At 42.7% G+C, this 22,874-nt stretch overlaps 1 protein-coding gene across 3 annotated transcripts in view; it reads right to left on the bottom strand.

The window, feature by feature from the left end:
- Positions 1-9,947: 9,947 nt before the first annotated feature.
- The window catches only part of LOC128697166 (neuroblast differentiation-associated protein AHNAK-like), a 257,567-nt gene continuing 244,640 nt past the window's right edge, over positions 9,948-22,874 (bottom strand). For 2 of the 3 annotated variants that reach the window (XM_070104072.1, XM_070104073.1), the window contains exon 7: positions 9,949-22,372. In XM_070104072.1, coding sequence (XP_069960173.1) covers positions 10,196-22,372 — 12,177 coding nt within the window. In that variant the 3' untranslated portion in view covers positions 9,949-10,195. Of the gene's footprint in view, positions 22,373-22,874 lie in introns of all 3 variants that reach the window. The other variant, XM_070104071.1, reaches the window with a different exon arrangement.

The raw sequence follows: 22,874 nt of genomic DNA on the forward strand, positions 1-22,874 counted from the left end.
TTGCCTAACACTGCAAAAAAAGATATTCAGGGCATTCTGTAGTATACAGAAAATACATAAGCCATATTAATCTGAACTGCCTAGAGCAATGGTTCTCAACCAGTGGATCTTGGAACCTATGGGAAGCCACTCTATTATTCCTAAAAATCAGCTAAGATTTAATGTTTTTGCAGTAGTTCTTCATTATTATGTATTTGCAGAGGTAATCTTTTTGTAATACAGACACTCCTCACTTAATGACCAAGTTTCATTCCCACAACTAGGCATATGGTACCGGTAGTGGGTTTGTGTCAACCATCTTTACATATTGTTTTAATGTCGTCCTTGCACCAGTCATAACATTTTTAGTATATTTTTAAAAGTTTATACAGTAGTGTACTATATATAGTACACTGGCTGTACTGTATACAGTATACTGACTACTTGGACAGCTGGTCATAAGTATGCACGGTCATTAAACAGGTAGGTCGTTAAGTGAGGAGTGTCTGTAGTCCTTCATTATTGTGTATTTGCAGAGTTAACATTTTCGTAATAGTTTTTCGTTATGTATTTGTCCATTTAACAGCTATCACATGGGGAGAATTTCTGCAATATTTTATGAGAATACAAAAATGGGTCCCATTTGAAAAGGTGGAAAACCATTGACCTAGTACACTTTAAAATCAACACAGAACAAAAAAAAAAATAGCATTTTTTTTTAAAGCCCTGAAGCTTATTAGCTGCTTTTGTTGCAGAAATATTTGAGCTTGTTTCTGTGAAGGCCGTTCTGCATGAACTACATATACAAAAGTATCTATATTACAAAAATATTAGCCTTGTGGGTTACCTGATACGTCTCTCTTACCATACAAAGAAAACAAATTTTCCATTTTTGCTTCTCTCAGAACTTCCAAATGATTCAAGATTAGAATTATACATTAAGTTCCAGAAAGAAATTGATTTAATACTGAAAATAAGATAAACTGAGAGAGAGACAGAGCTTGTAAATAAAGTTAGGAACCTTAACCTAACCTTATAAAACCCTGTGAGAGAGAGAGAGAAAGAGAAAGAGAAAGAGAAAGAGAAAGAGAGAGAGAGAGAGAGAGAGAGAGAGAGAGAGAGAGAGAGAGAGAGAGAGAGAGAGAGAGAGAGAGAGAAAGAGAGAGAAAGAGAGAGAAAGAGAGAGAAAGAGAGAGAAAGAGAGAGAAAGAGAGAGAAAGAGAGAAAGAGAGAAAGAGAGAGAAAGAGAGAGAAAGAGAGAGAAAGAGAGAGAAAGAAAGAGAAAGAAAGACAGAAAGAGAAAGAAAGAGAAAGAGAGAGAAAGAGAGAGAAAGAAAGAAAGAAAGAAAGAAAGAAAGAAAGAAAGAAAGAAAGAAAGAAAGAAAGAAAGAAAGAAAGAAAGAAAGAAAGAAAGAAAGAAAGAAAGAAAGAAAGAAAGAAAGAAAGAAAGAAAGAAAGAAAGAAAGAAAGAAAGAAAGAAAGAAAGAAAGAAAGAAAGAAAGAAAGAAAGAAAGAAAGAAAGAAAGAAAGAAAGAAAGGAGAAAGAAAGATAGAGAAAGAAAGAGAAAGAAAGAGAAAGAAAGAGAAAGAAAGAGAAAGAAAGAGAAAGAAAGAGAAAGAAAGAGAAAGAAAGAGAAAGAAAGAGAAAGAAAGAGAAAGAAAGAAAGAAAGAGAAAGAAAGAGAAAGAAAGAGAAAGAGAGAGAAAGAGAGAGAAACGGAAAGAAAGGGAGAGAAAGAGAGACAAAGAGAGAAAGAGAGAGAGAGACGGCTCAATCAGCTGAAGCTCTCTAAAGTCGTATTAAAATATATTTTGTAACATTCTACTTCTAACAACAATATATGCAGTAACTAAAAACTTCTTTACAGACTAATTAATATAGAATACGAAGACAAGACTGTACACACCTGACTGCTGTGGAACACCTACAACAACAACTATCAAAATATACATAAAAACAATGGGGGTCAGTAGGCCTATATGTAATCACCACCATAGGCTTTAAAGCGACGTTCAGTGAGCATCGATATTTTCCACAACAGTGTAATGAACACCTAGTCAGTTCCACAACAGTGTAATGAACACCTAGTCAGTTCCACAGCAGTGTAATGAACACCTAGTCAGTTCCACAGCAGTGTAATGAACGCCTAGTCAGTTCCACAGCAGTGTAATGAATGCCTAGTCAGTTCCACAGCAGTGTAATGAACGCCTAGTCAGTTCCACAACAGTGTAATGGATGCCTAGTCAGTTCCACAACAGTGTAATGAACGCCTAGTCAGTTCCACAACAGTGTAATGAATGCCTAGTCAGTTCCACAACAGTGTAATGAACACCTAGTCAGTTCCACAACAGTGTAATGAACGCCTAGTCAGTTCCACAGCAGTGTAATGAATGCCTAGTCAGTTCCACAACAGTGTAATGAACACCTAGTCAGTTCCACAACAGTGTAATGAACGCCTAGTCAGTTCCACAACAGTGTAATGGATGCCTAGTCAGTTCCACAACAGTGTAATGGATGCCTAGTCAGTTCCACAACAGTGTAATGGATGCCTAGTCAGTTCCACAACAGTGTAATGAACGCCTAGTCAGTTCCACAACAGTGTAATGAACGCCTAGTCAGTTCCACAACAGTGTAATGGATGCCTAGTCAGTTCCACAACAGTGTAATGAACACCTAGTCAGTTCCACAACAGTGTAATGAATGCCTAGTCAGTTCCACAACAGTGTAATGGATGCCTAGTCAGTTCCACAACAGTGTAATGGATGCCTAGTCAGTTCCACAACAGTGTAATGGATGCCTAGTCAGTTCCACAACAGTGTAATGGATGCCTAGTCAGTTCCACAACAGTGTAATGGATGCCTAGTCAGTTCCACAACAGTGTAATGGATGCCTAGTCAGTTCCACAACAGTGTAATGAACACCTAGTCAGTTCCACAACAGTGTAATGAACACCTAGTCAGTTCCACAGCAGTGTAATGAATGCCTAGTCAGTTCCACAGCAGTGTAATGAACGCCTAGTCAGTTCCACAACAGTGTAATGGATGCCTAGTCAGTTCCACAACAGTGTAATGAACGCCTAGTCAGTTCCACAACAGTGTAATGAATGCCTAGTCAGTTCCACAACAGTGTAATGAACACCTAGTCAGTTCCACAACAGTGTAATGAACGCCTAGTCAGTTCCACAGCAGTGTAATGAATGCCTAGTCAGTTCCACAACAGTGTAATGAACACCTAGTCAGTTCCACAACAGTGTAATGAACGCCTAGTCAGTTCCACAACAGTGTAATGAATGCCTAGTCAGTTCCACAACAGTGTAATGGATGCCTAGTCAGTTCCACAACAGTGTAATGGATGCCTAGTCAGTTCCACAACAGTGTAATGAACACCTAGTCAGTTCCACAACAGTGTAATGAACACCTAGTCAGTTCCACAACAGTGTAATGAACGCCTAGTCAGTTCCACAACAGTGTAATGAATGCCTAGTCAGTTCCACAGCAGTGTAATGAACGCCTAGTCAGAGTGGGCCGGATAACCACAACTATGGCACCTGCCTTCCTTATCCTATCTCAACAGCTGTGATTGTTAACCTGCAATCTTAGGGCTAATATTAATATTACCATGAAAAGGGTTATCATAGTTAGTTTCTCCTATATACACCCCAATATGGAACTGAAATATTACACATAAAATTCGTACAGCTGTGTGAGTCTTACCTTTAACCAAGATATATATAAAAATACAAACAATTGTTCATGATTTACAGGCCAACTTAGGCTCTAGAAAGTACAACATTGGAAGACAAAATATATATATATATATATATGAAAATATAAGGCCTACTAAAAATAGAGTATTAAATAGGCCTCAGTCTGTAAAGCATGATGTGAGAGAGGTATGTAATGGGCAGGTGAGGGAGCTGTAGGCTGACACCCTGGGCTTCTCACACCCATGGGGGAAGACACACCCATGTGAGACATGCCCATGAGGTGAGACACACCCATGGGGTAAGACACCTGTGGGGAAGACACACCCATGAGGGGGTGAAGTAATAGGGTACAAGCCCACAGGGTAAAAAAGGGAATACACACTCATGGGATGAAGGACAAGGACACGCCCATGGAAGACACGGAGGACATACACATCACAAGAATCACTTATCCTAGCAGTGTGAACAAGGGAAAGTGTCACACAGTGGTGGACCTACATTTTTGGGGCCCTGAAGCTTGAACTGTTATAGGGTCACCTCGGCAACCAGCAACGGTTAGCTTACATCACTTTAATATTTTAACTACTATTTTGTATTGAGTTACACTATACGTATTATTATTATTATTATTATTATTTAAAAAAACTTTCATACAATAGACCCAAAATTTTTAAGCAATGTGGCCTAATGTGGCTTCTGGGGCCCCTCTGGGATAAGGGGCCCTTAAGCTTAAGTTTTATTTCTTTCATAATAGATCTGCCCTCTGGTCATGCACCAACAGCCTGATAAATCAGAGTATCCACAAGCAGGAACATGGGAGAGGCAATGAACCTCAGAACCATGTAGTATATGTAAACTGTAATGCGGTAACAACACTATCCAGTATTCCACGAGGCTGCTTCAGATCCTACGAGGTCAATTCCTACTGGGAACGGCTTATATCACCATCTACCAACCCATGTACATTGGACGGACAGGTCATCAAGATGGACTATCAAAAAAAGTATTACAGGAAATAAATAAGTGCTAAACCCGTACGGGGGTGTCATACAATCGGCACTGTACATTGAAGAATTATGGCGTGGAGTCACAGCGCCCCCAAAACAGAACAGAACTTGCACTAGACTCCTCCTATTTTTATTATTATTATTAATATTATCTGCCTAGCATAGGCCAGTAGACCTACTGCAGGGGTCCTCCATTCTTATTATACTGGAGGAAGCGCAAAACTCTTACTAATTAAATAATGTCTTGTATATGGGAGGCAATGAGGTTGGATCCTTACTATATACTGTACATATATGTATATAGTATATATATATATATATATATATATATATATATATATATATATATATATATATATATATATATATATATATATATATATATATATATGTATATAATCTTTCTTTCTTTCAACACACCGGCCGTATCCCACCGAGGCGGGGTGGCCCAAAAGGAAAAACGAAAGTTTCTCCTTTCAAATTTCGTAATATATACAGGAGAAGAGGTTACTAGCCCCTTGCTCCCGGCATTTTAGTTGCCTCTTACAACAATATATATATATATATATATATATATATATATATATATATATATATATATATATATATATGTATATATATATATATTATGTATATATATATATATACATAATATATATATATATACATAATATATATATATATATATATATATATATATATATATATATATATATGTACATATATATATATGTATATATATATACATGTATATATATACAGTGGACCCCCGGTTAACGATATTTTTTCATTCCAGAAGTATGTTCAGGTGCCAGTACTGACCGAATTTGTTCCCATAAGGAATATTGTGAAGTAGATTAGTCCATTTCAGACCCCCAAACATACATGTACAAACGCACTTACATAAATACACTTACATAATTGGTCGCATTGGGAGGTGATCGTTAAGCGGGGGTCCACTGTATATAGACACATTACCTGGTTGTGCTCACCTAGTCTGAGACTTAGGCGAGTAGAGGTACCTAGGGAGTACAACACCTGGGAGGGAGGCTGGGAAGATAGGCTATCAACACAGGCAGACAGCTGGCAGTTATGCTACAGAGTACAGTGGAACCTCAAAAATCGAACGTTTCGAAAATAAGACCATTTTTTCGGACAAACTGTGTCCCTATTATCAAACGCACCCCTATTTTCGGACTGCCGGGTACGGGACCTGTCTGCCGCCCGCTCTGTCCGCATCCCCGCGCAGGCGCCGTGAGCAGTCTAGCTTTGTTTATGCTTGAGTGAACACTAACCTGCGCTCTCATTCACGAATTTTATGATTATTTCGTTGTGCTTAGTGCTTGTGGGACTGTGAAATAAGCTGCCATGGGCCCAAAGAAACTTGCTAGTGGTACCTCTGTGGTAAAGAAAGTGAGAAACACCATAGATGTGAAGAAGGAAATAATACAGAAGTATGAGAGTGGTGTGAGACTTGTTGAGCTTGCCAGGATGTGTGGGAAAAACAAGTCGACCATCGGTTCTATCCTGTCAAAGAAAGAACAAATCAAGGAAGCTGATGTTGCGAAAGGTGTTAATATAGGGAGCGGATGAGGTGCCTTCTTCAAAGATTAAGGAGATTTGTGCCAAGTGGAATGATGTCCAAATGTTTGTGGAGAAGTACCACCCTGAGCAAGCTGAAACAAGCCATCTTTGCAACAAGTTCAGTGACAGAACCATGTCACATTTTAGGGAAATGTTAAAGAGGTGCCAGAAACAGAGGACTGTGGACAGTTATTTTGTGAGACAGGGGTCCAGTGACTCTCAAGCTGGTCCTAGTGGCATTAAAAGACAGAGAAGGGAAGTAACCCCAGAGAGGGCTTTACCTGAAGTCCTCATGGAGGGGGATTCTCCTTCCAAACACTAACCCCAACTCCCTCTCTCCTCCTCCCTATCTTCCAGATGCCATCACCAGTCTTCAATAAAGGTAAGTAAAAATGTTATTTTATATGTATTACTATACATAATTAAAAACTATAGTATTTGTTGTATGTAAAACTGTAATTAATCTCTATAAAATGTATTTTTTGTGTGAATATTTTTGGGTTTCTGGAATGGATTAATTGTATTTCCATTATTTCTTATGGGAAATATTGCATCGAATTTCAGACTTTTCGAATTTAGAACTAGTTCCTGGAATGGATTAAGTTCGATTTTTGAGGTTCCACTGTATATGCTTCTAGGTAAGTATATGGGGCACACAAAATCTATTATATTCACAGAGGAGCAATAAAACCGTAAGGGCTGTGGCTGGAGGGTGGTAATCAGGTCTGATCCAAGGAAGGGAAGATAGCTTCAGGGAGACGATAAAATGTCATGTATGTCACTGGAGCTGATTCATGAGTGAAGCTCACTGGAGTTGACTCCTCATGAGTGAAGCTCACTGGAGTTGACTCCTCATGAGTGAAGCTCATTGGAGTTGACTCCTCATGAGTGAAGCTCACTGGAGTTGACTCCTCATGAGTGAAGCTCACTGGAGCAGACTCCTCATGAGTGAAGCTCACTGGAGTTGACTCCTCATGAGTGAAGCTCACTGGAGTTGACTCCTCGTGAGTGAAGCTCACTGGAGTTGACTCCTCATGAGTGAAGCTCACTGGAGTTGACTCCTCATGAGTGAAGCTCACTGGAGTTGACTCCTCATGAGTGAAGCTCATTGGAGTTGACTCCTCATGAGTGAAGCTCACTGGAGTTGACTCCTCATGAGTGAAGCTCACTGGAGTTGACTCCTCATGAGTGAAGCTCACTGGAGCAGACTCCTCATGAGTGAAACTCACTGGAGCAGACTCCTCATGAGTGAAGCTCACTGGAGCAGACTCCTCATGAATGAAACTCACTGGAGCAGACTCCTCATGAGTGAAACTCACTGGAGCAGACTCCTCATGAGTGAAGCTCACTGGAGCAGACTCCTCATGAGTGAAACTCACTGGAGCAGACTCCTCATGAGTGAAACTCACTGGAGCAGACTCCTCATGAGTGAAGCTCACTGGAGCAGACTCCTCATGAGTGAAGCTCACTGGAGCAGACTCCTCATGAGTGAAGCTCACTGGAGCAGACTCCTCATGAGTGAAGCTCACTGGAGCAGACTCCTCATGAGTGAAGCTCACTGGAGTTGACTCCTCATGAGTAAAGCTCACTGGAGTTGACTCCTCATGAGTGAAGCTCACTGGAGCAGACTCCTCATGAGTGAAGCTCACTGGAGCAGACTCCTCATGAGTGAAGCTCACTGGAGCAGACTCCTCATGAGTGAAGCTCACTGGAGTTGACTCCTCATGAGTGAAGCTCACTGGAGTTGACTCCTCATGAGTGAAGCTCACTGGAGCAGACTCCTCATGAGTGAAGCTCACTGGAGCAGACTCCTCATGAATGAAACTCACTGGAGCAGACTCCTCATGAGTGAAGCTCACTGGAGCAGACTCCTCATGAGTGAAGCTCACTGGAGCTGACTCCTCATGAGTGAAGCTCACTGGAGCTGACTCCTCATGAGTGAAACTCACTGGAGCAGACTCCTGAGTGAAACTCACTGGAGCAGACTCCTCATGAATGAAACTCACTGGAGCAGACTCCTCATGAGTGAAAATCACTGGAGCAGACTCCTCATGAGTGAAGCTCACTGGAGCAGACTCCTCATGAGTGAAGCTCACTGGAGCAGACTCCTCATGAGTGAAGCTCACTGGAGTTGACTCCTCATGAGTGAAGCTCACTGGAGCTGACTCCTCATGAGTGAAGCTCACTGGAGCTGACTCCTCATGAGTGAAGCTCACTGGAGCAGACTCCTCATGAGTGAAGCTCACTGGAGCTGGAGCTATACTTATACTTGTGTAGTATATTGTAGATCGTATCATCCATGTATATATTTAGGCTCCCTTTCAGTAGGCTCAGCGACTAGCATGTGTGACGTCACGTGATGCGCATGTGTGCGTGAGAATCCCTGTAACTCTCTCAGTTCTCCATGCTTAGGTCTACGGCCAACGCAGGCAGGTTGGGCCTCTCCCCTCTCACATTCTGCTAATGTATGTGTTACCATCCAACGACTATGTTTAACTCCAACCATCACAGCTCCACGAACCCTCCCGACAACTCGTTATGAGTGAAGCTCAATGGAACTGACTCTTCATGAGTGAAGCTCACTGGAGCTGACTCCTCATGAGTGAAGCTCACTGGAACTGACTCTTCATGAGTGAAACTCACTGGAGCAGACTCTTCATGAGTGAAGCTCACTGGAGCAGACTCCTCATGAGTGAAGCTCACTGGAGCTGACTCCTCATGAGTGAAGCTCACTGGAGCTGACTCCTCATGAGTGAAGCTCACTGGAGCTGACTCCTCATGAGTGAAGCTCACTGGAGCAGACTCCTCATGATTGAAGCTCACTGGAGCTGACTCCTCATGAGTGAAGCTCACTGGAGCAGACTCCTCATGAGTGAAGCTCACTGGAGCAGACTCCTCATGAGTGAAGCTCACTGGAGCAGACTCCTCATGAGTGAAGCTCACTGGAGCAGACTCCTCATGAGTGAAACTCACTGGAGCTGACTCCTCATGAGTGAAGCTCACTAACTCTACAACCTAAGGACACAATTGTGTCCACAAATAAAGTTCCCACCAAGACATGTAATATGTCCACTAAGAAGCAAAATACTCCACTAAAAAGTGGAAGATTCCATTAAGAAGTTAAATACTCCATTAAGAAGTGGAATACTCCACTAAGAAGTGGAACACGCCCAGCAAATGTTGAGTGTGGGAACAATGGCAAGTTTGAGCAAATAGCGTGACTTAATAGTTTGATCAGAGTAAAATGGAAACTGGTTAATACGACATACATACATGAGACTCTTATTAGTACTACACTTCACCGACATGAGGCTTCAACAACTACAAGATGAAGCCTTACAAAGATTTAACGTTGTATTAATGAAAAATCTCCATACTGCACATCCTGTAACCATCTCTAGGTTATATGTCTAACTGTATGGAAGATGTCAAGTAACAAGCTGTGGTTTCCAAGGAGAGAACGTGCCTTTATACTTCATTGAATTTAGAAATTAAAAAAAATGCTTCGATTTGATATCTTCAGCATTAATTCATATTTAGCAGCCTGTGGTTTGGTTTAATGTATAAACCTACTACACAAATTTGCCATTATCTTAGAATATATATATATATATATATATATATATATATATATATATATATATATATATATATATACCTATAATAAATTTGAACTAATGCATTACAACACTTGAATATAAATGATTTGAATGTGTGTGTACCATCCTAGACAAGAGTGAGGGCATCAGATAACGGTCAACACCACACACTTCCTATATTCGTCAGTTGTGGCTTTGATATATCTTAGACAGATTTTGATTAATTTCACGGTGGTGAGGGTGTGGCCCGGGCTTCGCCAACATCTCAAGTAATGGTGCTGTAAGTGGCACTACTGAAGGAGTGTTAATACATATCTCTATTACTGAGGTGGCTGCAATGTTGGAGGCGGGGAGTCGGGTCCTGAGGGGGATGAATGATGGTGAGAAGGCGTTGAGATGATTAGTGTCTGGCTGAGGGCTCCCTCGTTCACCCTGTACCCTCCGCCCTCCACTGTTATCTGGGTGAGGGACTTCTGCGGTAGGCTGGCCATGTCTGTACGTAATACGTAAGCAGGGAAATTACTGCCATTTTCCGGGGAGTCTACAATGATCGTGTCGCTGCCCATGTTCACGGTTTCAATGCTGACGTTTTCAGTGAAGTGCTCTATGCCCCCCTGCAGGTGGGTGAGGTTATCAGTGGACACCACCACTGCACCATTCTCCCTGACAGTGACCAGCGCAGGTTCGTGACGTGCTGCCATCAGTTGAGGGGGAGACTGCGTTCGTGAGGTGCGTGGCTTGGGTGGCACTGGTGGTGGTACGGACACAGAGCTGGAGCCACCAACATCCACACTGCTGACACGGGGTGCAACAGTCACTGTCACTCCTCTCTTGCCAACATTACCAACCATTCCAGCTTCAATTTCACTGTCGCTGCTTAGACTACTACGACTGCTGCTGCAGCTGCTGCTGGTGACCATTTTCTGAATGTGAGGTGTCTGTTGAGAAGTGACATGGCGAAGCTGAACACTAAAACTACTGATTTTCCTTTCTTCAGGAGAGGGCGGGTGTGCTTGAACCACCACCACACGATCCTCAGTAGAGGTGATGGGTGTAACCTCAACATCTCCCCCAATGATCGTTGCATCACCATCTAGAAGTGTAATGGTAGTACGGCCAACAGGCGCAGGGGTGGCAGGAAGCGAAGGAGGGTCTTCCCGATCCTCGCTACTCTTGCTGCGCTGTAAGTTGATGCTGTTCCTCGACATCTCTGACGCTGTTACCCACTGACTCGAGATATCCGTGACTGAGGTGGAACCGCTAATTTCGATGTGAGATATAGGCTCTCCTTCAGGATCTGCCACTCGTGGAGATACAGCCTCGGCTAAACTCCCATCACTGTATCTTCTGAAGAGTAACGCCTCTTCCAGTGTGCCCCACTGACCAGCACGTCGCAGTCCAGACCCTCCCACCGTCACCGCTTCTTCCTCTTCTATGGATGTTGCAGAAGAATCTGGAAGCTGAAGACGATGTGGACGGTGCAGACCCGAGGTTTTATCAGCGGCAGCTGTTGCCTCTGCTCTTGTCAGATCTAAGGACATGGCCCTTTCCAGGATAACATTGATTGTATCAGCTTCAACATGTAGGCGTGAAAGGTCTCCTAAAGAAGCTGCTTTCCGTTTCAGTTCTTCCGAGTCTGTAGGTGGTCGCTTTGGTGTAGATGACGTTACTGGTTCTATGTGAGCTCTAATGATGGCTCGCTCTCCCTCACTGTCAGAGGCAATGGAGGCATCATCGTAGAGTGTGAGTGTTGGCACCCGTCGCTCAAGCACAGTCCTCTGCACCACCTCCACTACCTCTGTTGCTCCTACTGGAGGCTGGTAGGGTTTCAGTTTTACCTCGCGTACCACAACATTACTTCGAGTGGCAGGAACGGGGGCTTGGGGGGGCTCGGGGGCTCGACGCTTAGACGGAGTAGCATCAGTTTCTTCAGGCTGTAAGGTGTAAGTGGTTAATAGTGGTGGTAAACTTACATCTACCTGACGCTCCGTTGCCTCAACCATCTCATTAACTTCATTAACTTCAACATCAACAGGTTGCTCATTAATAGTTATTTCTGTCATCCCTGTGGTTATTTGGCGACTCCTTCCTCTGTTGCGTTTTCTCTTCTTTAATTCTGTCGGAGTCTGGTCCTCTTTATCAGAACTAGATGAAGAGCTTGATGAAGAGGAACTACTTGATTTTTCTTTACGTTTTCTCCTGTTGTCCTTGGCAGCTGCAGCAGCCAGAATTAAAGCATTCTCCTCTGAGATATTAAGAACCTCTTCCTCTTTCTTTGTTTTCTTTTCCTTGTCTTTCTTTTTCTTTGCATTCTTTTTTCGCTTGGCCTCAGCAGTTCCTGAATGGTCTTTGGCAGTGCCCTCGTGTGTTGTTTCATCTTCACTAGAGTGACTGTCATGGCGCATACGATTGATTTCAGTTTGGATTTTGCCCTTGAGATTCTTAAAGCCTTTAAAGCCTAAGCGAATGCCTTTGCTTTTGTGTTCCTTAACCTTCTCGTCGCCACCACGAGTGTCGTAATCTACCCGGTCTTCCGCCTCGATTCCTTCAGAATCGGAGGTACTTCTTCCACTGCGGTTCCTGAAGTTGAAGCCCAGTCCCTTTTGTGTTTTTGCTCGAGGTGCTTCATCTCTGCGAGTGTCCAGTGACCGTCTCTCATCCGCATCTCCTCCTTCTGAATCTGACCTCACCTCATATTTACCTTCGTTCTTTCCAAAGCCCATTAAACCGAAGTTGAGGCTCGATTTTGTTTTGATCTTGATATCCTCTTCGGGCTCTATTTCTCGGCGAACAGTCTCTGTCTCTACCTCGCCACTCTCCATGTCAGAGTTCTTGCTCTTGCCCTTGAAGCCGAAGCTAAGGCTGGGTTTCAGCTTGTGCTTGATGCTTCCAGATTCAGCTTGAGGGTCAGTGCCCACTCGTTCTTGGTCATTGTTATCTTCTGAGTCAGAGTTTCGGTTGCCTCTGCCCTTAAATCCAAAGTTCAGTCCTCCCTTTACTCTAGGTCGATGTTTATCATCCTCTCCCTCTTTATCCATTGGCACCTCAGAGACTTTTTCTAAACTTTCTTCCTCAGTGTCGGAGTTTCGCGAGAAACCTTTAAAACCAAAGCTCATCTTACTGCGAGTTTTCTTCTTGTCGTCTCTTACTTCAGGGCGATCTGGGTCAGGGGTGAGAGAAGTGGGTTCTCGGGAGTCCTCCTCACTGTCTGATGATCGGCTAAATCCTCGGAATCCAAATCCAAGGCCAAATTTGTGCTTTGATTTTGTCTTCTCGTCATCTTCCTCATCTTTTGATTTTGATTTGATCTTTACTTTATCATCCTCCTCTTCCAGTGCAACAGTGGGAACAGCAGGAGCCTTTGCTCTCACTCTCAGCTGTGCTCCCTCTCCCACACCAGGGGGCTTGCCTACCTTCATGTGAATGCTTTCAGAGGTGGTTACTCCTGTCTGGGCCTCAGTTAGTGTGACAGTAACTCCTTTATAGGAAACATCTCCAGCTGTAGCACCACCAGTGTGTCGACTATATGGTGATGAGGCCTCACTGGCTGCATCCAGTATTTCCTTCTTCATAGCGGCAACAGTACCCTCAGGAATAGTCATAGGAGGACTTTCAATCTTTGCCTCAATATTCCTGGAATTAAGATCAGTTTCTATACTAGGGACTACACTGTCTCGAGTCTCACAACCAATATGTTTCTTAAAGCCTTTAAATCCAAAAGCCATGCCAAACCCAGGTGAGAGTCTGGCATTCTCCATCTCTAATGAACTACTTCCCTCTGCCTCTGGCTGCTCTCCTTCTATATTCCTGCCAGAATATCTAGCTTCCAGAATTCCAGATGGTAGATCAACTTCTGGTAAGTCAATTTTGGTCTTCTTTAAGTCAATATCAGCTTCAGGCAAGTCACATTCAACATCAACATCATTTATGTCAGAACCAAAATTACGAGACTGAAGTTCATTTTCTATCTCCAGCGCCAGGCCAGCAGCACGAGACTTGACCATCCTGCCACCACTAACACTAATCGCCTCACGGTCATCTTGCAGGTTATGGTCCCCAGACAAGTATGATGTGTTTTTCTCACCCTTCTGACCTAGATGGAAATCCCAATCAGGTAAGCTGATGTCAGGGGTTTCCAGCTTGAACCCAAAGCCTGATTTTCCTTTCTTCTTTGAAGGACTGAGTTCAGCTTCCTCAGTATCAGCAATGCCTGTCGTAACAGATGGAATAGCGAGATTTGGGATATCCACACTAATCTTTTGACCAGGCAAGTAAGTAGAGCCCTCATGAGTAGTGGCTACATTAACTGATTCAGCTGCTAATGATGGAGCAATTACACTGGCAGGATGGAATCGTAGGGTTGTACTGTGTTTCTTTCCTAAAGCAACTTCGGTGTCATCATCTCCTTTACTGGTGAACCTCGGCAAAGTTATGTCAGGACTGTCTACAGAAATTCCTACAGCGTGTTCATCTTTTAATTTTAAGGCCTTGTGTTTGACTTCTGGAGCATTTAACACTTGATTATCTCTGGGTAACCCAACTTTCATTGTAGTTACATCAACATCAGGACCCCTAAAATTAATATCAAAACTTTCTTGGGTAATCTTGTCAACTTTAGAGCCTTCTGCATTACTTCTGAATTCTTGGCTGCTGGTAAACAAGCCAGGAACATTCACTTCAGGGCCTTTAAGACTAAAGCTCAACCCACTATTAAATTTATTCTCATCTAGTGAATGTTTATTTCTGTCTTCTCGGTCATCTTTGCTGCTTTTCAAATTTATCTTAGGAATGTTAATCTCAGGTCCTTTTAGGTCAAAGTTAAATCCTTTCTCATTTGTTCTATCTTCATCAAGTATATGTTCATTATCTGAACCTTCTTTACTGTCTTCTTTACCATGTCCTCCAAGCCTGATATTGGGACGTTTAAAGCCAAAGTTAAAGCCTTTCTTTGATTTTATATCTTTATTCTTATCATCAAATTCTATTACATCACCATGTTCAGCAGAAGCCTTCAGAGTAGCTCTGGGAATGTCAGTCTCAGGTCCTTTAAGTTCTATACTGAAATCTCTTCCTGATTTGTGTTCCCTCTCATCAGACTTGGTCTCTTTGTTACCTCTTCCTGTGTGTTCATGGGAGACAGTCATGCCTGGAAAACTCACATCAGGAGCTTTCACTTCAAAGGAGAAATTTTTCTTAGATTTTTCATCACCATTCTTGATTTCCTCTTTGTCAGTATCTATGCTGGCTTTCCCACTGCCTCTAAGGTTTATCTTTGGGACTCTAATGTCTGCACCTTTAATACCAAAGCTGAAGCCTCGTTTGGATGTGCTCTCCTGATCCTCCCCATCTAATGTGTCAACATCTCCTCCTCTTGCCTGACTGTAATTTTGGTCATGAGTTTCCACATCCACAGAAGGAATGTTCATACTGGGGCCTTGCAAGCTCACGTTAGCATTTCTCATGGTGCCCAGCTCCATTTCTGCCTTGTCTGGGTAGCTCACTCTCCCACCTTGATGTACATCAGCCTCCATATTACTCTTCATACTGACATTTGGCATTCTTATTTCAGGACCCTTAAATCCAAAGCTGTAACCTCTCTTGGACTTCTTATCTATATCATCCCTGTGGTCCAATTCTTCTCTTCCTTCCTCGTCTTGTGCTTGATCTTTAACGCTCATGGTGGGCAAGCTAATGTCAGGACCCTTAAATCCAAAGCTGAAACCTTTTTGAGATTTCTTACCTTTGTCTTCCTCATTGTCTGACTTCTCTTCCTCATCTCGTTGTGCACGACCTTTCAAACTTATGCTGGGGATTTTAATATCTGGTGCTTTTAGTCCAACATTGAAGCCTTTCTTTGATTTCTTTTCCTTATCTTTGTCTTTATCATCTGATTCCTCATTACTATTTTTAGAGCCCTTTAAATTAATACCAGGAAGGTTGATGTCTGGACCTTTTAAGTCAAATGTAAAACCATCTCTAGTTCCAGGATCTTTGTGTTTTCTTTTATCTTCAGCTTCAAGAGTTAACTCCTGGTTATCAGCAACACCAGAGTCTCTCTCATGTACAGTACTGCCAGAAGCTCTCATCTTTACTGACGGAAGATTAACCTCTGGACTCTTAATGTCAAATTTTAATTCTCTCTTCCCTCCATCAACTCTGTCATCTTCCATGTCTGAATCTTGGATGTCTTTGCCATCTCTATGACCTTTCAAATTGAAACTGGGCATGTTGATATCTGGGCCCTTGAATCCAAAACTGAAGCCTTTCTTTGACTTCTTTTCCCTGTCTTTCTCATCTTCATCATCGGATTCTCTACCTTCACTTTCCCTACCATGGCTGCTACCTTTCAGACTCATGTTCGGAAGATTAACGTCTGGCCCCTTGAATCCAAAACTGAAGCCTTTCTTTGACTTCTTTTCCCTGTCTTTCTCATCTTCATCATCGGATTCTCTACCTTCACTTTCCCTACCATGGCTGCTACCTTTCAGACTCATGTTCGGAAGATTAACGTCTGGCCCCTTGAATCCAAAACTAAAGCCTTTCTTTGACTTCTTTTCCCTGTCTTTCTCATCTTCATCATCGGATTCTCTACCTTCACTTTCCCTACCATGGCTGCTACCTTTCAGACTCATGTTCGGAAGATTAACGTCTGGCCCCTTGAATCCAAAACTGAAGCCTTTCTTTGACTTCTTTTCCCTGTCTTTCTCATCTTCATCATCGGATTCTCTACCTTCACTTTCCCTACCATGGCTGCTACCTTTCAGACTCATGTTCGGAAGATTAACGTCTGGCCCCTTGAATCCAAAACTGAAGCCTTTCTTTGACTTCTTTTCCCTGTCTTTGCTATCTCCATCTTCAGCTTCTGTCTCATGGGAACTGCTCTTCAGGGTCAAGCTCTCTAAGCCAACATCTGGACCCCTGAAGCCGATGCTGATGCTTTTCTTTACATTTTTATCCTCATTTCCTCCTTCATTATCTGATTCGTTTTCGTCTCTGTCTCTATTATCCTTTATTGCCATGCTTGGTAATTTGGCATTTGGTCCCTTTATTCCAAAGGTAAAGCCTTTCTTTGGCTTTTTAGTCTTGTCGTTAGTTTCGTTATTCGTATCATTATCGTCACTCCCATCATGAGCATTGCCTTTTAAACTCATGGTAGGTAGAGTAACTTCAGGACCTTTAAACCCAAAACCAAAGCCTTTTGAATCATTCTCCTTATTTCTATCTTCACTTTCAGTTACTTCCTTCTCTTTATCACTTGCAGGACCATGGCCTTTTAGGCTAAAGCTGGGTAGCTGAATGTCTGGACCTTTGAGCCCTAAGTTAAAGCCTTTTTGTGACTTTCTGTCTTTGTTGGTGGTGTCTTCAGTGTCTGAAGCACTGTACTCCCCTTCATCGCCTTTTACATGAGTTTTCACATTCACATTGGGAAGACTAACATTCGGGCCCTTGAATCCAAAACCAAAGCTTTTCTTTGACTTTTCTTTATCATCTTCATCGTTGGAGCCTTGACCTTCCCTTCCATGGCTGCTACCTTTTAGACTCATACTCGGAAGACTAACATCTGGACCCTTGAAGCCAAAGCTGAAGCCTTTCTTTGATTTCTTCTCTTTGTCATCTTCATCATTGGAGTCTTCACCTTCTCTTCCATGACTGCTACCTTTTAGACTCATACTCGGAAGACTAACATCTGGACCCTTGAAGCCAAAGCTGAAGCCTTTCTTTGATTTCTTCTCTTTGTCATCTTCATCATTGGAGTCTTCACCTTCTCTTCCATGATTGCTACCTTTTAGACTCATACTCGGAAGACTAACATCTGGACCCTTCAGTCCAACACTGAAGCCTTTCTTCAATTTCCTCTCTTTATCATCTTCATTGTCAGATTCTCTGTCTTCACCTTCCCTTCCATGGCTGCTACCCATAACACTCATGCTTGGAAGACTAACATCTGGACTCTTGAAGCCAAAACTGAAGCCTTTCTTCGAGCTTTTATCCTTCAATTTGTCATCATCCTTATCATCAACCTCCACTTTTCTGAGGTCCGCCTCAGATCTTCCCACACTCATGCTTGGGGCACTAACTTCTGGGGCTTTTAGACCTAAATGGAAATCTTTTCTTGGTCTGCCTGCTTGTTTTTTGCTGTCCTCATCACCTGATTCCTCTTTATCAGATTCTCTTCCGTCTCCGTGACCCCGGAGGTGGAAGTCAGGAAGACTGATGTCTGGACCTTCAAATTCAAATCCAAAACCTTTCTTGGAGGTTTTCTTTGGGTCCCTAACTGAAAATTCTGTATCTTTGCTCTTTATAGCACCACTGCTGACTTCTATATTTGCCTTTGTCAAGCTGATATCTGGTCCATCAAATTCAAAGGCATAACCTTTCCCATCATTATTCTCACTGTGTTTTGTTCTCTGTTCCTCCATTCCTTCCTCTTCTACATGTCCATGGCCATACATATTTAGGCTTGGTAAGTTTACATCAGGGCTTTTGATGCCCAAACTAAAGCCATTCTTTGATTTTTCTTTGACTCTTACATCTACATTAGATTCTTCTTCTTGAGTTCCTTCTCCACGGCCTTTTAAACTCACACTGGGTAGGTTAATATCAGGGCCCTTGAATCCAAAACTAAAGCCTTTCTTTGATTTTTTATCTTTTTCTGCATCATCATCATCATCTGATTCATCTTTTCTAACACTTCCTTCCCCACGGCCTTTTAAACTCATGCTGGGTAAACTAACCTCAGGACCTTTAAACCCAAACCTGAAGCCTTTCTTTGCCTTTTCGTTTTCATCATCCTTTTCTTCAAGATTTTCTCCATGACCTTTTACACTTACACTGGGTAAATCAACATCTGGACCTTTAAATCCAAAGCTGAAGCCTTTTTTATCCTTTACTGCCTTACCTTCATCTGGTTCTTCATCTTCTTTTCCACTTCCTTTTACACTCACACTGGGTAAATTAACATCTGGGCCTTTGAAGCCAAAGTTAAATCCTTTCCTTGACTTTTTATCCTTTTCCACATCAACGTCTGTTTTATCGTTTCCTTCACTTCCTTCTCCATGGCCTTTTAAACTCATGCTGGGTAAGTTAACATCTGGGCCTTTAAATCCAAAGCTAAAGCCTTTCTTTGTCTTACTATTTTCTTCATCAGATTTATCTAATTCATCGATTTCTTCAGCTCGTTCTCCACGGCCTTTTAAACTCATGCTGGGTAAGTTAACATCTGGGCCTTTAAATCCAAAGCTAAAGCCTTTCTTTGTCTTACTATTTTCTTCATCAGATTTATCTAATTCATCAATTTCTTCAGCTCGTTCTCCACGGCCTTTTAAACTCATGCTGGGTAAGTTAACATCTGGGCCTTTAAATCCAAAGCTAAAGCCTTTCTTTGTCTTACTATTTTCTTCATCAGATTTATCTAATTCATCAATTTCTTCAGCTCGTTCTCCACGGCCTTTTAAACTCATGCTGGGCAAACTAACATCTGGACCTTTAAATCCAAAGGCAAATCCTTTCTTTGACTTCTTGGTTTTGTCTTTGTCGCCATCATTATCTGATTCATTTCCCTCTTCGCTTCCACGGGTATCGCTCTCCACGTTCAAACTGGGTAAGCTTACTTCTGGACCCTTAAGACCAAAACTGAAAGCTCTTTTAGATTTATCCTTGCCTTTGATGTCTTCATCTGGGTTTTCTTTGACCTGGTCTTCAGCTTCATGAGCTTTTAAGCTGACACTGGGTAAGCTTATTTCTGGACCCTTGAATCCAAAATTGAAACCTTTTTTTGACTTGTCTTTTTCTTCGTCGTTGGAAGCCCCACTCTCGTGCTCCTCCCCTTGAGCACTGCCCTTTAAGCTCACTCTTGGCATGTTTATCTCTGGACCTTTGACACCCCAGTTGAAGCCTCTCTTGGATTTCTTGTCACTCTCACTGCCATCTTCTGATTCTTTGTCTTCGATCTCCTCGTGGTCACGATCTCTTAAACTAAAGGATGGAAGGTTGATATCTGGCCCCTTTATTCCAAAACTGAAGCCTTTCTTTGATTTGTCTTTTGTTTTGGTATCGTCGTTTGAGACTGCCTCTTCCTCGTCTCCGTGACCTTGTAAACTTATGTTAGGTAAGCTGACGTCTGGCCCCTTGAATCCAAAGTTAAAAGCTTTTTTAGATTTCTTATCCTTCTGATGGTCGTCGTCTGCTTCAGCTCTGATATTAACTGAAGGAAGACTGACGTTGGGGCCTTCAAGTTCAAGACTTATGTCTCTCTGGGACTTATGTTTGTCCTGAAGTTTATCCTCTTTCTCTTCGCGCCCTTCACTGCGACCCCTCCAGTTCAAACTGGGAAGGTTTATATTTGGACCTTTTATTCCAATACTAAACTCTTTATTTTCTTTTCCTTTGCCACCACCATCATCAGATGTTTTTCCCACTCCAATTTCAGGCATGTCTCCTGTTTTCAAGGACACACTTGGAATGTCAACATCTGGACCTATGAGTCCTATATCATATTCTCTTTTACTACTACTATTGTTTATGTTGTCATCATTGTCTGAATCGTCATTTTCATTACCTTTACCATGACTTCTCAGACTCATGCTTGGCAAGTTAAATTCAGGTGCTTTGATACCAAAACTGAAACCTTTTTTGTTCCTCTGATTTTTCTTTTTACTGTTATCATCATCTGATGTGCTTCCCCCGTCCTCTGTAAGTCCACTAACCTCTGCCTTGCTTTTAAAATCTACACTTGCAAGTTGAATATCTGGGCCTTGTAAGCCAACACTAAAGCCTGTTTTCCCTTCATTGTCCTGGTGTTGTAAAGACTTGTCACTTTCTTTACCCGTGTGCTTCTCACCTTCACTCTGGCTCTTCATACTGAAACTCGGTAAGCTGAAGTCTGGAGCTTTAAGGCCAAAACTAAAGCCTTTGCTTTTTTTGTCACCAATGTCGTCCAAGTCACTCGTGGCTGCGCCTTCATTATTAACTCGTAAATCTACATCAGGTACGGAAACTTTTCCTGGCTTGAGACTTATACTACCATTATTCTCGAACTTCATATCTGGCAGTTGCTTTGAGCCCTCAACCTCTAAATCTCCTCCAGAATCATTCTTTCCCCTTTTAAGCCTAAAATCTGGTAGGCTGATATCAGGCATTTTCATTCCAAAAGATAAACTTTGTGCCTTGTCATTCTCTGTCTTCACATTATTTTCCTTATCTATGTTTTTCGTTCTTCCCGTCAGACTGAGCTGTGGCATAGATATTTCTGGTGCTTTAAAGCTGATTCCCAAATCTGAACCTCCTCCTCCTTCTTCTGACTGTAAGGTATTATCACCCTCAACATCAGCAGACAGTCTGATCTTGTGTGTAGAATCAAAGTCGGGGAGGTGAATTTCCGGCGCCTCAACACTGACCCCGACAGTGTTCTTAGACTTGACTTTCTCTTCATCTGAGGCGGCAGTGTGATCATCATCATCTTTACTCAAGCCTTTAAGGCCAAAACTGAAGTCCATTTTGCCCAAACCTTTGAATTTCCCAGAGTCTTTTTCGTTTGTTTTTGTTTCTTTCTCATCTACATTTTCCGCTTCAGAATCTTGACCTCGGCTGAAGCCTTTGAATCCAAAACCAAATGAGCCTTTTGCTTTCTGTTTCTCATCATCTGTTTTGGGTTCGTGAGATATCTTGTCATGGTCCACGCCAGCCCTGACTGACAGGTCAACACAAGGCAATGACATATTAATATCCTCAGCCACCATATTTACCAGCCCACTCCCACCCCCACTCACCAATTTACCACTCGTTTTACCCCTCTCATCCATTTCACTCTCCTTCAGATTCAGCTGTGGAAGCTTAACCCCAAATTTTACACCTGCCATCTGCTTGTCTGCTGCCTCCAGACCTTCTAACCCCAGGGAAGGGTTAACCTCAGTTTCAACATTAACATGAGGCTGAGGCAGGTTAAGGGAAGGCAGAGTCACCTCTGTAGGTATCATGTCTCCTGCTTCCAAGTCCACGTCTTGTTTAGGTACCTTTCCTGTCAGGTCTGGAAGAACTTTGATGCCAAATTTTAATCTTGAATCAGATTTTGCTGGCTGGAGCTCTGGGATGTCAGGTTTTGTGAGGTGAGGTTTGGTGACTACAGCTCCTGGGACATCGATGGCTCGTTCTGAGTGTCGTTCTGGAGCCTCCCGCTTAACAAGGGCGGCAGCATCCATCCTGGAGGGGGTGGTAGCTGGGTGGCCGGCAGTGAGCTTGAGGGAAGGCACTTCCACCCCACCAGGATTGACTCTTAGGCTGGGTAACTCCACCCCACCAGGACTGAGTCTGAGGGATGGCTGCTCCACCCCACCAGGACTGACTCTTAGGCTGGGTAACTCCACCCCACCAGGACTGAGTCTGAGGGTGGGCTGTTCCACCCTGCCGCCCACCAGATCAGGGCGAGACACCTCAGGAGCACTGGCCCTGCCCTCACACACCCGTGCACGGCTAACCCTCCACATATCCGCCTTACCAATCTGTAAATAGTCAACTGAGTTTAGAACCATTCTGGTTGAACATTAAAATGGTATAAAATACCGACAGGTTGTTAGGTAAGACACATATGCAACAGTTAGGTGTCTTTATTTCGAAATGTTTCGCCTACACAGTAGGCTTCTTTAGTCGAGTACAGAAAAGTTGATAGAAGCAGAAGAGACTTGAAGACGATGTAATCAGTCCATCACCCTTAAAGTTTTGAGGTGGTCAGTCCCTCAGTCTGGAGAAGAGCATTGTTCCATACTATGAAACAATGCTCTTCTATGGAACAATACTCTTCTCCAGACTGAGGGACTGACCACCTCAAAACTTTAAGGGTGATGGACTGATTACATCGTCTTCAAGTCTCTTCTGCTTCTATCAACTTTTCTGTACTCGACTGAAGAAGCCTACTGTGTAGGCGAAACGTTTCGAAATAAAGATACCTAACTGTTGCATATGTGTCTTACCTAACAACCATTCTGGTGCATACCACAAGTACAT

The sequence above is a fragment of the Cherax quadricarinatus genome, chromosome 89, assembly GCF_038502225.1.
Source record: "Cherax quadricarinatus isolate ZL_2023a chromosome 89, ASM3850222v1, whole genome shotgun sequence".
NCBI classification, from domain to species: domain Eukaryota; kingdom Metazoa; phylum Arthropoda; class Malacostraca; order Decapoda; family Parastacidae; genus Cherax; species Cherax quadricarinatus.